This window comes from Ruditapes philippinarum, unplaced genomic scaffold (assembly GCF_026571515.1).
Source record: "Ruditapes philippinarum isolate M1 unplaced genomic scaffold, ASM2657151v2 ctg11777_1_1_1_1, whole genome shotgun sequence".
Classification (NCBI taxonomy): domain Eukaryota; kingdom Metazoa; phylum Mollusca; class Bivalvia; order Venerida; family Veneridae; genus Ruditapes; species Ruditapes philippinarum.
In genome coordinates this window covers 12,540-28,411 of record NW_026857708.1, presented here as the reverse complement: position 1 = coordinate 28,411, position 15,872 = coordinate 12,540, and the positions used below count along the sequence as shown (strand labels likewise).

Sequence of the window (15,872 nt, the reverse complement as noted above, 5' to 3'; positions counted from 1 at the left end):
ACATTGTACCACAATCAGATATTTAGAAGTACCAAATATGTTTCATGTAGATACACTCAATTGTGTATGAGTTGTGTCCCGGCAATAAATGAAATAAGGACATTTAAAAGCCTAATGGGCAATAACTCTAAAAATGTGCACAAGACAGCAATTTACATCAAAGGTTCGAAACAAAAAATTAAGCATTGTAAACTTTTAAGGGCTTTAATGTCTAAAATGTGTTATAAGAGTGTATGATTTTTAAAGCGTTTTTAATGAGATTTATCTGTCTATGAATTTACAAGCTCTTAGCTTCAACACTTAAAAAATTAACCTCGGAGGGACAAAACTTAATATGAAAAGGTATGAGAGAAAACTAAGGTGATTCTTGAATAATTACTTTCTTAAACAACTTTGCTATATGAGAGTATAATTACTGATATGATTGAGGTTTTAGAGAACGGGTGCCATATTGAATACATACATACACAAAATACAAAAATACTTATCTTTGTAAATTATACAAAATCATATTAAGGAAACTATATACATGTTTACAAAAATCATAAAAGTAACAAGACGGCCATGATGCCCTGAATGAACCAAGTATTTTTTACAATCTTTACAAATTTGTTGTATGAGAGTATAATTACTGATATGATTGTGGTTTTAGAGAACGGGCGCTATATTGAATACATACACAAAATACAAAAATGATTATCTTTGTAAATTATACAAAATCATATTAAGGAAACTATATACATGTATACAAAAATCATAAAAGTAACAAGACGGCCATGATGCCCTTAATGAACCAAGTATTTATTACAATCTTTACAACTTTGTTGTATGAGAGTATAATTACTGATATGATTGTGGTTTTAGAGAACGGGTGCTATATTGAATACATACACAAAATACAAAAATACTTATCTTTGTAAATTATACAAAATCATACTAAGGAAACTATATACATGTATACAAAAATCATAAAAGTAACAAAACAGCCATGATGACCCTAATGAACCAAGTATAAGTAATTATTACAATCTTTACAACTTTGTTGTATGAGAGTATTATTACTGATATGATTGTGGTTTTAGAGAACGGGCACTATATTGAATACGTATACATAATACAAAAATACTTATCTTTGTAAATTATACAAAATCATAATTAGCAAACTATATACATATACACACAAAAAAACATCTCTTAAAGTAAAAAGAAGGCCATGATGACCCTAATTCGCCATATTTCATGTCATAGTAGCATGACAATATTCCATCCTTCTGGATGTATCCTTATTGTGTTACCTGGATATATGTAACTTTTCTTTATTACATATACATAGGTTAGTAATATAACATGCCATTTTCTGATCACTAAATATAAATTATGTACATGCATATAAACAAAGTAGTTTGACAATGAGATACACAGTACCTCAAACACAAAAAAAAATAGTATTTAGAACTTATGGATAACTATAAACATCTGTATATACTTGAGCGGAAAATAAAACAACATCAAATCTGACTAGAACATGGATAATAGCAATACATTAATATATTTTGTACAAATATACAGATCAACCTATAATTGATAGACACCTCTAAACACAACTTAATTAATAAAGATTTGTATATGTTCTTGCATGCAGGGACCATTAAAGTAGATTATGGAGAAATGTTATAGATTGTAAATGATAACAACTCTCACAATACTGGCAGGGTTGATTTATTATATGAGTTTTACATCACTTAAGCACACATCTGCTGAAATTTTAAGATACTTTTTTCACTTCTCTTTATTAAACCAAGGAGGCATTTTGTGTAATTTTATAAATTTCTTAAAGACTTCTGAAAGTTAATACGGTCATTTATAAAAAAACTGTTTGCTATATAACCTGAAAGCATCGGTTATATTAAATTATAGCCATCTAATCTAGGTCATATAACTTGTCGAGTCATCCAACCAATGATATATTTTTATCTTAAAATAGAATGGTCTTGAAACGCGCTAGGTAAATCCTTATCGCCACAATATAACGTGTCTTGGTATAACTCGGTATAGTTTTCTATATGCTGATTATGTAAGTGTTCAAGAACAGGGCAAAAACTAAATATAGGAGCAAACATGAAAATTCTGCCAACAGGATGTTTTTTAAAAATCTTTAAACATGTGAAAGAAAGATAAATATTTCAGAAAATAATGTGATTAAGCCATGATCTATTGAAAAACATAGAATATTTGCGAACAAACGGCGCCATTTTAAAAATGCATCAAATTTAACTACAAATATTTGTAAATGACATTGTGAAATATTATAAAATCTTCACATGATACAATTAAACAACATTTTTCTTTGTAAAATTTTAATTTCTATTTTGCAATTGAACAATGCATAATTAAAAAAAAATAAACTATAAAAAATAAACTAATTTCATTGCAAATCTATAAAATTGTTACTTTTTAAAGTAAAAAAGTTCTGTTAATTTAATGTAGCCAAAATTAGTTTTCAGTAATTTTTGATCGATTTATCTTATAATTTTATTTTGAACGGCCAATTTTTTTAATGTACTATGCCAGATTACGGTTGGTAGATTTCCATAACCAATAGCAAAATGCAACATAAAAACTTTTGTTCTAATTTTGCTGTAGTTATATTGCAACTTTTAAATTTGATTTTGCTTTTTGTAACCTTAAAAAGTAGTAAATCAACAAACTTATACTCATCAAAATTACTGAATAATTTGTTCCAACAATATAATGATTTTTTTTCAAAGCTAAATGTCATTATGTAGTGATATGTTTAACTATTTCACTCTAAAAGAGAGGAACACATAATTTAATCTTATTTAAATAAAAACAATTTTAATCATACTTTCTTTAAAGTGAATTGGTCTATAATGGAAGATCTAAATACCATAAATAACTATTTTTATAGTTAGTATTTAGTTTAATATGTTAAAGCAAACCACAAAAAAAATGTATATGGGTGTTGTAGGCATGTGTTAGATACATGATCCGATACGATTTATAAAAAATATAACATATAATAAAGTTTTCTTAGAACAAAATGTTATAATTCACCATATATTGTGTTCATACTAAATCACTAAAACTCTATCAACATTTCCAAAATACATGTATATCAAAAATGCACATATCTTATTGTCTAATTGTGGTCTTGTTATCAACTCTTATGGAAAATGTGCACATTGTAGACCAATCCACTTTAATTACAAATGTTTTTTACAAGTTTCATTTGTGTTTTCTAAAGGTATGAGAGTAGTTCAAGAACAAAGTTTTCAGAAGGATATTTTTAAATATTTGACAGCGGCCTTGGTTAAAACTTTCGTTACAGACATAAATTCTCCTTGACGAAAACAAGTTTAAGTACGTCAAATGATGCAAAAGTTTGCTGATCTGTCTTTGTTTCAGCAAGGAACTAAAAGATTGTACAAGTTATGTATTGGTGATGCACTGTTTTTTTATATGTTTCTGTTAAGCCAGGAACCAGGTGTTAAGTATAATTCATATTGGACTCTAGTAGAAGCATAATCATCATTGTCGTGTAGATTTACTTGAGCTGATTTTCTGAAGAAAAAAAGTATAAAGAATAAATGTGAAAATCGAAATATAACAGTGTAGATTACAGGATTTATTAAGTATAATAATATATTTTATGTGTTTTATGATTCACACACATTTAAGGTGAACCTAAGTAAATGCAAATCATAAAATTCCATATATGCGTAAGTAACTAAATAATTTATTTAATATAGTGGCATGTGTGAACATTTTTTATAAATCAAATTATATAACATATATAATACATCTAGCCCAATCGCCTATAAGTCTCCTTCATTTGTAAAAATAGTTGCCATAAAGTGATAGAAATAGAATATATTTAAATTGCCCTTTATCATATGGCTCATTATAAGTCCTCGACCTGAGTAGAACCACAGACCTTCTGTAAGCAAATTGAATTGAATAAAACATCTTCCAGCGGACGGCTGAAATGACTTATTTAAGCATATTAGCTGGAATACAAGTAGAATTACGGACCATCTGTAAACAAACTGAATTGAAATATTTAGGTACAAACTGATATCCGATAAGAATCAGCCAACTTAATTGATTAATATAGGCATGAGCTGACAAGTTCAGAGGGGAACCTCGGGCATTCCGTGAAGGAACAAAATTGAAAAATACACCTTCCCCAAGCCAGCTGAATTGAATTTTTTAAGCACAAGCTGGTATCAGAGTAGAACCACAAACCTCTGTAAGCCAACTGAATTTAATCATTTAGGCAAGAGCTGACATCTAAGTAGAACCACAGCCTTCTGTCAGTCATATGAATTAAACTATTTGACAAAAGCTGATATTTGGTTTAGAGGCACAAGCTGATAATACAAGTACAATCGACTAACCGAGTACAGATGGCCAACTGAGTAAAAATATGAGCATGCGATGACATCACAGTATAAACCTCAGGCCTGCTGTAAGCGATCTGGGCATAATAGCTGACATCTGAGTAGAACCAATGCCTGTTGTCAGCTAAATTAAACTATTTGGCCTAAGCTGATATCTGAGTATAACCACTGTCCTTTTCGTAAGATAATAAACTATAGTACCAAACTTTGCTTAAGAGGTATTAAACTCAGATGGTATTGAAACTCGGCTTACAAACTTGGTGTAAAATTTAATATTTTTTCAACATTTCCCTAAATTCATTCTGTTTATGATTTGGCTGAATGAAGCAATTGTCCATTGATATTTTATTTTACTATCTTTATTGGACATTATTGATCTGTCAATCATAAAGATAATTTAAGATTTACCTTGTCAACAAAGGAACATGGTATTTTTATTGCTCGAAATAATCTGTAACTACACAAATCCATATTGTAAAATGTCACAAGAGATTCTGCATCACAACAATTTTGATCCATGGCCGCTGAAACGAGAAATAAGACACAAGATTAACGCATAATAAGTATCTTATTAATGAGGAAATTTTGCAGAACAATGTCTTATTCTAATCTAGTTAAATGTTTGTGAACAAGAGGGTCATGATGAACCTTATGTCGCTCACTTGATTATAAAGGCTCTACTGATATGGAGCAATAAATTTTGTAAGTTATGAATGAAATGCAGATTCTCATCTTAAACTGATAATTATCACAAAGTTCATATAAGCATCTCAAATATTGTACATTTAAGATAAATGTCTCTGCAAGGCGGGACGTGTAACACTCAGCTTTTTCTCTTCTTTGTTGCTATGAAAATCAATGGTTGCTAAGTAAAGTCAAAATTTGTTAGGTTGCTATGAAAAGTCAATGGTTGCTATGGAATGTCAACTGCTGCTATGAAAGTCATTTGTTGCTATGGAAAGTTAACGGTTGATTTTGAAAACAGTGGTTGCTATGGAAAGTAAATGGTTGTTATCTATATATATATGTCATTAGTTGCTATAGAAGTTAAAGGGACTCCACTGAGGTTTTAAAGCCTAAAAACATAACATTTGAATTCCTTACATAAATCAGCAGGGTACTTAAATTGAACAGGAATATATGCAAAGATAGCTTAGAAATTTACTTTGAAATAAATGAAAAATGGTATTTTATGATTTTCTTAGCCTGATTTGAGTGAGCAGTGTTTAAACGCTTTTCATTTTAGGTCATTTTTTACAATTTGAATAATTATTCTGGAAAAAAGCAGTGCCGGAATGATCTGAAATTTTGCACAAAAATTAGTGGTCTAAACCCTACATTAAATGGTACATTGATCTGGAAAAACTATTTTCATTCCCATCAGGCCATCCTTAAAAAAATGTTTGTTTGCAGTAACGGTCGCGTTACTGCAAACAAACATTTTTTTTACATTTTTTGACTCACAAAATTTGCCCGTACTCAAATTTTTTATTTCATGGTCTGGATGAAAAAATTATTTTTTTTGAATCAGAAAATTATGCCTTGTGCTTTGTTTTCGTTCTTTTAAAGGTTAATAGAAGAAATAAAATGAAGTTCTTATTAAATTAGAATTCAGTTATCAATTTATTAATTGTTAACAGATTATCAAAGCATATATTTTCCAGCATTTTGAAATTCCATGTTTATTTGGGAGTACAGTTTAATAAAAAAAAAATCGACCTACCTACCCACCTTGAAAATTCTGGGTCGGGTTACTGCAAACAAACATCTTTTTAAGGATGGCCTCATGTCAAAAAAAAACCTCAGTGGAGTCCCTTTAATGGTTGCTAAGTATTAAAATAGCAATTGTTGTTAAACATTTAGAATCTAAGGAAAATCCATGACTCTTTCAATGGGTGCACAGACGCTGGGGGGGGGGGGGGGTCAGATCCTGCCCCCAACGTGATACACCCCTGTAAACACTCTATCAAAAATATTTAATTATTTAAACACCAATGGGACATCTGCTACAACGATATAACTGGTCTTCAAACAATTTTTACATATCTGAATTATATATCTTTTTTGGTTTTACTACAATATACATATAAAGAAATCTACTCCCCCTCCCGGCAAACAAGGGAAATTTTGCCCCCAAGCTATAATTTGTTTAAACTTGTTTGAGGAGCACTGGACAATGTTTCATGCAAAACACCTAAGCTTTAGGCCCTTAAGATTTTTAAAGTTTTATGCGTAAATAAAAAATCCATGACCGACCCCCCCACCTCTTAATTAATCCAACAGCTATAATTTAATAAACTTGATTGATTCTTGACAAATATTTAAGATTAAACCTTCATTGTATAGGGGAACAATATCTAAAATGTTACCAATATACATTTAAGGAAAATTTAAGACCCCCTCCCTGTTGGGCAAACATTGACCCAAGAACGTTAAACGGTTAATAATTTAAACATACTTGGTACAGGTAAACTAGACAATGTCAATGTCTAATGCAAAATACCTTAGCTTTAGTATTGATTAATTTAGAAAAGATGACTTTTTAATTCAATATGAAAAAAAATATGCCCCCCCCCCCCAACCAGGCTGGGTCAGTTTAGACCCTAGGGCTACTATATGGTTCAAAGGAAACTGGTTGACAGGTCAGCATCTAATGTTATTAAAGGATTAAAGGAGACACTTAATTAATTAATAATTAAAAAAGTCTGGCAATTAATGTTACATAAAGATAAAAATCTAACAAAAACAAGAAAAGAAAAACAATCTTAATTTTTAAATCAATAAAATATATATAGGAGATAATAAAGAGTTAATTAATAACCTATGTTCACCTATGTATATATAGCCTACTGCAGTATGTTTAAAAAAATAGTTTATTTTGATAAAAAAATATCGATTGCGGGAAAAAAATCATGGTAATTACATATTAATTAAAAAGTTGATTTATTTAAATCAAATATATTTTCAAGTAAAAGTTAATATATGAGTATTGTTCACTGTTAATTAAACTTAATTTAAATCTATTTCAGTTTGTATATAGATCTTGATCTACTGTACAGAGTATGCATCTATAACAAAAAAAAATCAATATAAAATCACTCACCTGTTAAATATTTCCTTATCCTAATCCAATTTTATATCCATTGAATTCCGTCAAAACTTCCTTGAATTATATATTAATTAAATGTTTTTATTTATAAACAATTGTCACTTAAATTATTAATTGAAAACGAAAGTACATGTGTCCTTGTTAAAGATTGAAGAGCCGCCATGTTGTTTCTAAGTGTCCATAATTAAATTGTTTTTATTAATTAAAATCATTTAAGTAATGTCTTCAATATATTTCACAATGTTTTTTCTTGTCTATTCTTTGCTTGCTTTTATTGTTTTGAACTCAAATGGCTGCCACCTGTCCTCACCTTCTTCTTGTATCACATGAAAAGTTTGTGATGTCCGAATATTTTCTCTAACAAGGTCATATTCTGTTTCCGGTTTAATGTCGGACATCGCTACTGTAACTGACTGCGGCAGATTTACCAGCACGATAATAAAGTTCTGTAAACTTCTTGCAGACATTTCTATATACCTCAACACCACACGTTCAATATTCAACATGTCACATGACAGTAACAATGAACTTTCATCTAGATTGATGTTCCACAAATCAACATTAACTAATGACGGTGTTGATATATTTAATTGTAGCCTCCCAGGTAACGCCAACAAGTTTAACTTTGATAGAGTTGAATGTTGAGACAAGTCCAAGTTCCATCTCTCATCATGGCCGCCATGTTCTTCATAGTCTAAGTCCATCAATGTTAACTCTTTCATTGATTTTTGACCGGAGATAAAATTGAAAATTGTTTCCAGTATTTTGTAAGATAAAGTGAAGCCTGAAATATATAAATATTGTAGGTTTTGACATCGCGCCATGTTTTCACTCAGATTTTCTTCATCATTTGTCCATGTACCATCAAACAAAATAACGGACTGTAAACTGGGAAACAATATCCGACTTATCTGATCCTCCTTCTCCATGTTACCCTCATAGTAAAGTTTCTGTATATGACTGAGATCTGTGAGAGAGAATAAATCTATAATTTCACATAAACTGTTGGAAGTACGGCTGATGTCTATATAAAGTGATTTTATGTTGGTTTTATTTTGTTTTAATAAACGTTGTAACTGCGCACTGTGCACCTCCGTGTTCTCTTGAATGAAGAAATCTTGTAAACATAATTGAATATTTTCACTTTCAGGCATTTCTTGTAAACACGACATGAACATTTCCTGTATGTTATACAATGGAGTATCTGGCAAGAGCTCGGTACCTGTCCTAGTTCTATATTCGCGTGTTTTCTCGTCTTCATTTATCACAGACATCAAATCATTTGATATTGCACACATCAGGCCAGCATTCATTCCACTTATAAATTCAAAATTTTTTGACATGTCCAGAATGTCTTGAACATTTCTACATTTTTCTTCCACAATTTTCTGAGCGTCACTTTGAGAACTTATAAATATGGCGGCAAAGAATTCTTGCACTGTTTTGTGAGAAAACGACACTTTGATAATTTCTTTGATTAAAGTTTTAGTTCTACTTTCTGACAGTATTCCTGAGAGAAAACTTAATTTCATGTCGTCTGCTTTGAGATATTTTTCAGCAACCGTTCTATCAAATACAAGCGTGTTTTCTCTGTTTTCGTGAAATAATGTTTGATAAGCTAGCTCTGCTAATGATGTTATAAGACTGTAAAACTTTTTACAAAATTCATGACTTTTGAAGTATTCTGGAATTTCACTGGCAGACGATTCACGAGATGGTTGAACTTCCGGGTGTTTCTTTGATGTTCTGGATAATAGAAATTCAATGATATTGGTGTAAATTTCATGTTTTGTATTTCCTATGGGAATGTTGTTGCACCATAGGCAAACTATATACATGAGGAGGAGTGGAATCACTTGCATGTGCTCTAGGCGACGGTCACGTATCAATTTATTAAAGTCACGTGTTTTACTCTTCAGTACGCTTTTGGCATGGACACCGGTCATTTTCGTTATAGCATTTTCTTGTAGTTTTAGCATAGAGTCTTCACTTAATTGAATCAATTCTACTTTTTTGTCTATTTGACTTGTTTTGAGATATGAAACTCCAAACTTCCACGGTCGAGTTGTCGTTAAAATCACACAGTTATAACGTACGCACCTATGTGGGATTTCTGCTGTAACCTCTCTACAACTTTTACCAGGGTGATTCCATTCATCAAGACCCTCCAATATAAGCAAGCACTTTTCTCTACTTAAAACTTCATTTAGTTTTGATTTACATGAATTTTCATCTAGTGATTTCAATGAAGGAAGATGCAAAGAAAATTGCTGTCTAATCATATCGTCAATGTGAGAAACAGAGGTATGATCTCTTAAGAAAACCAAAAATAAGAACTCAAATTTAGATAGAGCTTTTAACTCAATATCCTCAAAACACTTATTATCATCGTATTGTTCCTCTGGACAATGAGCTTGACACCACGCTATTGCAAGATATTTTGAAAAGGCAGTTTTTCCAAAGCCTGCGTCAGCTAATAAATAGATTTCTTGCTGATCCTCACTTTCAGTTGAGAAAAGGTCACCCAAAGACTTGATCGGTGTTCTCTCCTCTTCATGACAAATTTCGGACTTCTGCTTTACGGCGACTATATCTGGCATCACGTAGAACCAAGCTAGAGGTGTCTCTATTTCTTCAAGAAGCGGTGAGAGAGGTATTGAACTACACCTTTTTCTGTAGAATTTAATCAGATCGCATTGAAGTTCTGAAAAGAGAGCAGAAAAAAGCTTAATCAGTGACAATCTTTCTATATAATATATAAAAGGCTGAGGCGTTTAATAACTTTAATAACTTTAATTTTGCATGCTTTGGATCTGATAATGCATAGGGCGAATAAGAAGTTTAAATGTTTAATTTTAACAATGCTGCATAACTGCAGCTAAAATATGTTTTAATAATTGCATAAATTCATATACAAAACGATCTTTTCCATTGTTATATTTAATACATTGTATGCTTGAAAATAAATATTTTCCTTCTTCAAAACATACGAAATATATTTGATAATGTAAATATATAACTTCAAAATTGCAATAAGAACTGTATTATGCACATAACAACTGTATATATGAGGCACCATATATATAGTTTGGGAATGGACAAATATTTACACATTCCGGGGAAAGGTGGGGGCTGGAAGGTGGGGTAAGTTACAGTTTTGGGACTTTAAAGTTAATGTCTCAGCAGTCTGATATATTTTTTCGGATTTCATTTTTGATACAAAACTATTCTGGTCTGGACCCTAAGAGTTTCGGGGGCGATATTTCGCCTATTGTTCATTGCATGAACAGACACCAAGAACGATGTATGTTTCACATGTTTGAACCGTTTTAAAATAATAAATTTTACATTAAAAATATGTAAACAAGGCGTTATCACGGAGGGGGAAATAAGAAGGGGCAAATTACTACTCGAAACAGGAAGTAATTTATCATTATTGTTTGGCCTAATCCGAATTCCTCGGCTATTATTCACAATAACCTCGGCATATTAACTTGTCATTTACAATAAATGCACACAATATATAGATCTTCGATAGATTTTCGGCAACGCTCGTGAGGTGTTCCCTATAAAATGTGTTTCAATTTATTTGTGTCTGTAAAATATTTAAACTGAGCGTTTTAACGCAAAAGGCAGAAATACTAGCTTGTTTGTTCTACATTTTCGCAGACACTTGGCAATTTTCTATTAAAGAATTCTTCAAAAATAAAGAAAGAGAAAAATATGACAACAGTTATCCTCTGACTACTAAACACTCGTATAAAAGGCAATCACTTCACCGGATGTGATAACGATATATGAGCCGCGTCACGACAAAACTAACATAATGGGTTTGCGACCAGCATGGATCCAGACCAGCCTGCACATCCGCGCAGTCTGATCAGGATCCATGCTGTTCTGCACTTGTTATAGGGTTTGTAAGTGAACAGCATGGATCCTGATCAGACTGCGCGGATGGGCAGGCTGGTCTGGATCCATGTTGGTCGCAAAACCCATTATGTTGGTTTTGTCATGACACGGCTCATATATTCTTATTAAGCTAGTGTAACTTTTCAAAACAATATTTGAGCCGCGTCACGACAAAACCAACATTGTGCGTTTGGGGCCCCAAGGGGGCCCAGACCACCCTTTGGCGCATCTAGGGCTGTTCGCAAATAAAGTTTTTTTCTTCTTGTAATAGGGTTTTGTAAGGCCGAACAGCATGGATCCGTTTCAAATCGCGGATGCGCGGGTTGGTCGGGGATCCATGCGGGGCCGCAAACCTATTATGTTCATTGTTGGTTTTGTTATGACGCGGCTCATTTATTAAAATAATATATTAAATAATATTACTAAATACATTAAGTTGGACCACTCACAACTGTCAGTAGCATCTGATACACACGAGATTCGAGTTTCAACCATTTTCACGGTCTTTCAATCGCTTTCTACGCAATTAGGCATCCTTGTTTGAAACGTTGCGGTTTTCGTTGCTATTGGCCAATCAGAAGACTCGTTACAAAATATCGAACAGCTGATTGACAATGGCGTAGAAAGGATTCTAAAGACCGTGGAAATGTTTGAAATTCGAATTTTGCGTGTATCAGATGCTTCTGACTGTTGTGAGTGGTCCAGCTTAATGTATTTAGTAATATTATTTAGTAAATTCTAGTGATTTTGACCCGTACTCAGCTGACATACATGTATAAGTCTATGTTTACGTACCGAATTGTTGTGCCGCAATTCTGTCTATACCAAGGATATTTAGCACGAATTCGCTCGTTTCCTGAAGATATTTCATGAACGGGAAGGGCTAGAGACTTGGGGTTGGTCTTATTTTGAAGCTTAATACAAACGTGAAATAGTGATAAAAGTTTTTTTTAATTGTCTGGCCAATTGTTTTCACAACGGCCCGGGAAATGAATCCATTGCTCGTAGGCTCGAATCTGGAGTTTCCGGCCTTCTCTTAACTTATAGTATATTTTTAAAGGGGGTCATTATTTACATTTTTTTTTTGTTTTTTGACACTTTTAAGATGAACACATGATTTTTTTATCAATCTGGTCATATTTTTTCTTCCCAGGTCCGATACTCGTGCCTGTGAAAACTACCAACACCTCTACCTTTTACAAAGTACAAAGTAACCCCCCCCTTCTCTTACTCAAATTACTTTCCTTCTACTCAAGCAAAAATTGGATTTTTACTTCTTTTCAGAAAACGCCTTTAAATACAAATACAGATAAGATGTTTTAAATTATCATATACTATTAAATAAAATATTGTTAAATATTGACAAAAAAACTGCGTATTTTCATTTTCAGTATTTTCACTGTAAAAATGTATTTTCACTGCAATGAAACATATTTCCCGTATTTTCTAAAGAAAAAAGTATATATCTATATAAATAAAGAAAAAAAGAAAATGCAAGTTTTTGTTCTATAACTACAGGATTTTTTCATCTTGTGGTATGCAAGTTATCATATTTCACTCGTGGCTACCGCCACTCATGAAATATTTATTTTCATACCACCCAATGAAAATAAAACCTGTATTCATAGAAAAAACTTAAAAACGCTCTAACAAACTAAATGAATTCAAATGCAGTATATTGAATAATGTATTAAAACTAAAAAAAATGTATTGTCGTCTGCTATCACTTCCGGTAGAAAAATAAAGACTGTAAAGACTTTTTTGAAAGAATTTAAAGTGAACAATTCAAATTTCAATAAACAAAAATCTTACCGTGGTTACCACTGGTATTAAAATGATTTGAATGTAAAGCAGAAAAAGAAAAAAAAAGAAAAACAATTTAAAATGTGCCATCACTGGTGAATTTATGCAGACTACTGAAACAAACATACATATCTATAAATAGAAATTGATTATTTCTTGACAGTGCCAACAAAGGAAGGATCCATAATGTTAAGGTAAGAGGGTGCGCAGGAACACAGTGGTGAAAATGGTGCATTCTCGAGGAAAGGGTCCGTTTTTTTACACACAAAATCTGTTTCAGTTGCGGCAGACAATTCTATTTCACGCAAACACACACACGTGCCCGCACACACACGCACATACACAACACAATCTTATTTTGCTGATGTTGAGATTCTCAGTTTAGGAACCAAAATATCTTGAAACAGAGCCGTGGTAGGGCCCGGGCGTGGGGGAGGGGGACTGGATGAAACCTTCACATGCTGCAGGATTTTCATCACTTGTAGATGTTTTCATTTTGCCGTTTCGTGTCAGTTTACAGTGCATAAATTTACATCTTATGCATATTTTATATGCTGCATTCCATTAAAATTAGTTATATTCAAAGGGGTAGATGCACATCATAAGTTATTATGTACATTGGTTTACAAACTAAAGCATTGTACAAATACTTTTATTACATAGCATATTTTATCATTATTATTTTTTTTATTAAACAGTCTTTGAAAGTGACTTTATACTAATCCACACACATGCAAATTTTAACAATAAATGTGCATTTATGTGCCTCCATCTTCAATATATCTCCCGTCTTTTTGGTTGTTTTTTATTCAATGTCATTATGTTGACTGTCCAGCTTTACTGTTAAAGGTACTCCACTGAGGTTTTAAAGCCTAAAACTTAACAATTGGATTTTTTACATAAATGAGCTGGGGCTCTTAAAACAGAAATATATGCAAAGATGATTAACAAATATACTTTGAAATAGATTGAAAATCGTATGTTTATGCTTTTCTTAGCCCGATTTGAGTGAAAAGCGTTTAAACTCTTTTCAATTCCGCTCATTTTTTAACAATTTGAATAATTATTCTGGAAAAAAGAAGTGCACGAATGATCTGAAATTTTGCACAAAGATTAGTGGTCTAAACCTACATCAAATGGTACATTGATCTGGAAAAAATATTTTCAGTTCCATCATATCAAAAAACCTCAGTGGAGTCCCTTTAAAGGAATGTGTCCTTTTGTTTCAGGTACAAACGGATACCTGAATAGAATCACCCACAGACGTCCCATAGAATGCTTCCAAAATGCATAAAAGAATCCAGTCATTTGCAAAATTCGAACCCAAAGCTGTGAGGACCAAGTGCATGAAAGTCAACGACCTTAAACCGGTCGACCACGGTCAACACGAAATAATCACACATTCATGTCTATATTCATGCAAAGAAATATTCCCGAAATATATTTTTTCTTTAATACTTTAAACTTAGGTCAATAATCTTTTGTAATAATTTCGTAAAACTATTTCTTATTTCTTTTACTAGTACATAACGGCGCTGATGTTATTACCAACCAACTGGCTTGGATTTGTTTACAATCTGATTAGGTCATTTTTCCGATAAGGCATTTGTTACCACACCCTTGTTTAAGACTTGAACCACACGCGCTGTAGATGAAAAATACATCTAGACAGGAACAACAAGGAAATACCACAAGAGAAAATACTTTGGAAACTCGATACTGTCTTTCATTTAAGAAAGATGCAAAGTCACATACCATATGCAATTAAGTAATTATCGACCCTGTTTTAAATGTATAAAAGAGAGGAGATTGATTTTTTCAGTTATCCGCCATTTTACCTCTGCATATTATCACAGGTTATCGGCGTGGGACCAAGCCCTACCCCTAAGGTACCATCCCCCAGGACCCTCTATACTACCTAAATATACTTCAGTACATTCAAAATACATGTCAATACAAAATCAAACAATTCTATCAAAAAATATAATACTGATACTATAAACTATAGTATTATATTTTTTGATAGAATTGTTTGATTTTGTATTGACATGTATTTTGAATGTATTGAAGTATATTTGGGTAGTATAGAGGGTCCTGGGGGGTGGTACCTTAGGGGTAGGGCTTGGTCCCACCCGATAACCTGTGGGATAAAGGGAGTAAAGATTTTTTTAGAAGTCGTTAATTTTTATGATTTAAATAAATGTATATTTTAAATGTTTTTGATTACGACCGATTTGCGCTCTTTTCAATATGGTCCGAGCTATGCGCTTTATAAGGTCGTAACTGTTACTTACCCTTTAAAATCATTATGTATATGTAATAAAACAAGAGAATATATTAAGGAATTTTATAGAAATGATGAATTATTATAATTTGATCATTGTTTCACCTTTATTTGTCGGAGATACTTTTTCTAAGTGTGTTCAGAAAATCTTTCATAATATAGACCAAAACTTGCTGATACTTGTTTATGGACTTACACACTTAATGCACTGTGACGTCAATTTGAATAGGAGCACAAAACCACTTTCGGGTCCACAACCTTAACTACCCGGTACGTGTGTCAAATAAAAATAGGAAAAAAGAAAGCATTAGCTCTGATACCATGGTTTATATGTTGGAGACATTTT

General features: G+C 32.1%; 1 protein-coding gene across 1 annotated transcript; it reads right to left on the bottom strand.

Moving 5' to 3' along the window:
• Positions 1-1,137: 1,137 nt before the first annotated feature.
• Positions 1,138-11,501, bottom strand: LOC132750647 (uncharacterized). The gene is made up of 3 exons (XM_060740656.1): positions 7,525-11,501; positions 4,830-4,945; positions 1,138-3,582 (listed from the first exon to the last, which is right to left on the bottom strand). Exon 1 carries the CDS (start codon positions 10,128-10,130, stop codon positions 7,785-7,787), a length of 2,346 nt encoding a protein of 781 aa, XP_060596639.1. The 5' UTR covers positions 10,131-11,501; the 3' UTR covers positions 1,138-3,582; positions 4,830-4,945; positions 7,525-7,784.
• Between the last annotated feature and the right edge of the window lie 4,371 nt (positions 11,502-15,872).

What these genes read in the sequence shown, in the direction of transcription:
- LOC132750647 (XM_060740656.1), bottom strand. Translation starts at nt 10,130, where the DNA reads ATGCCAGATATAGTCGCCGTAAAGCAGAAGTCCGAAATTTGTCATGAA.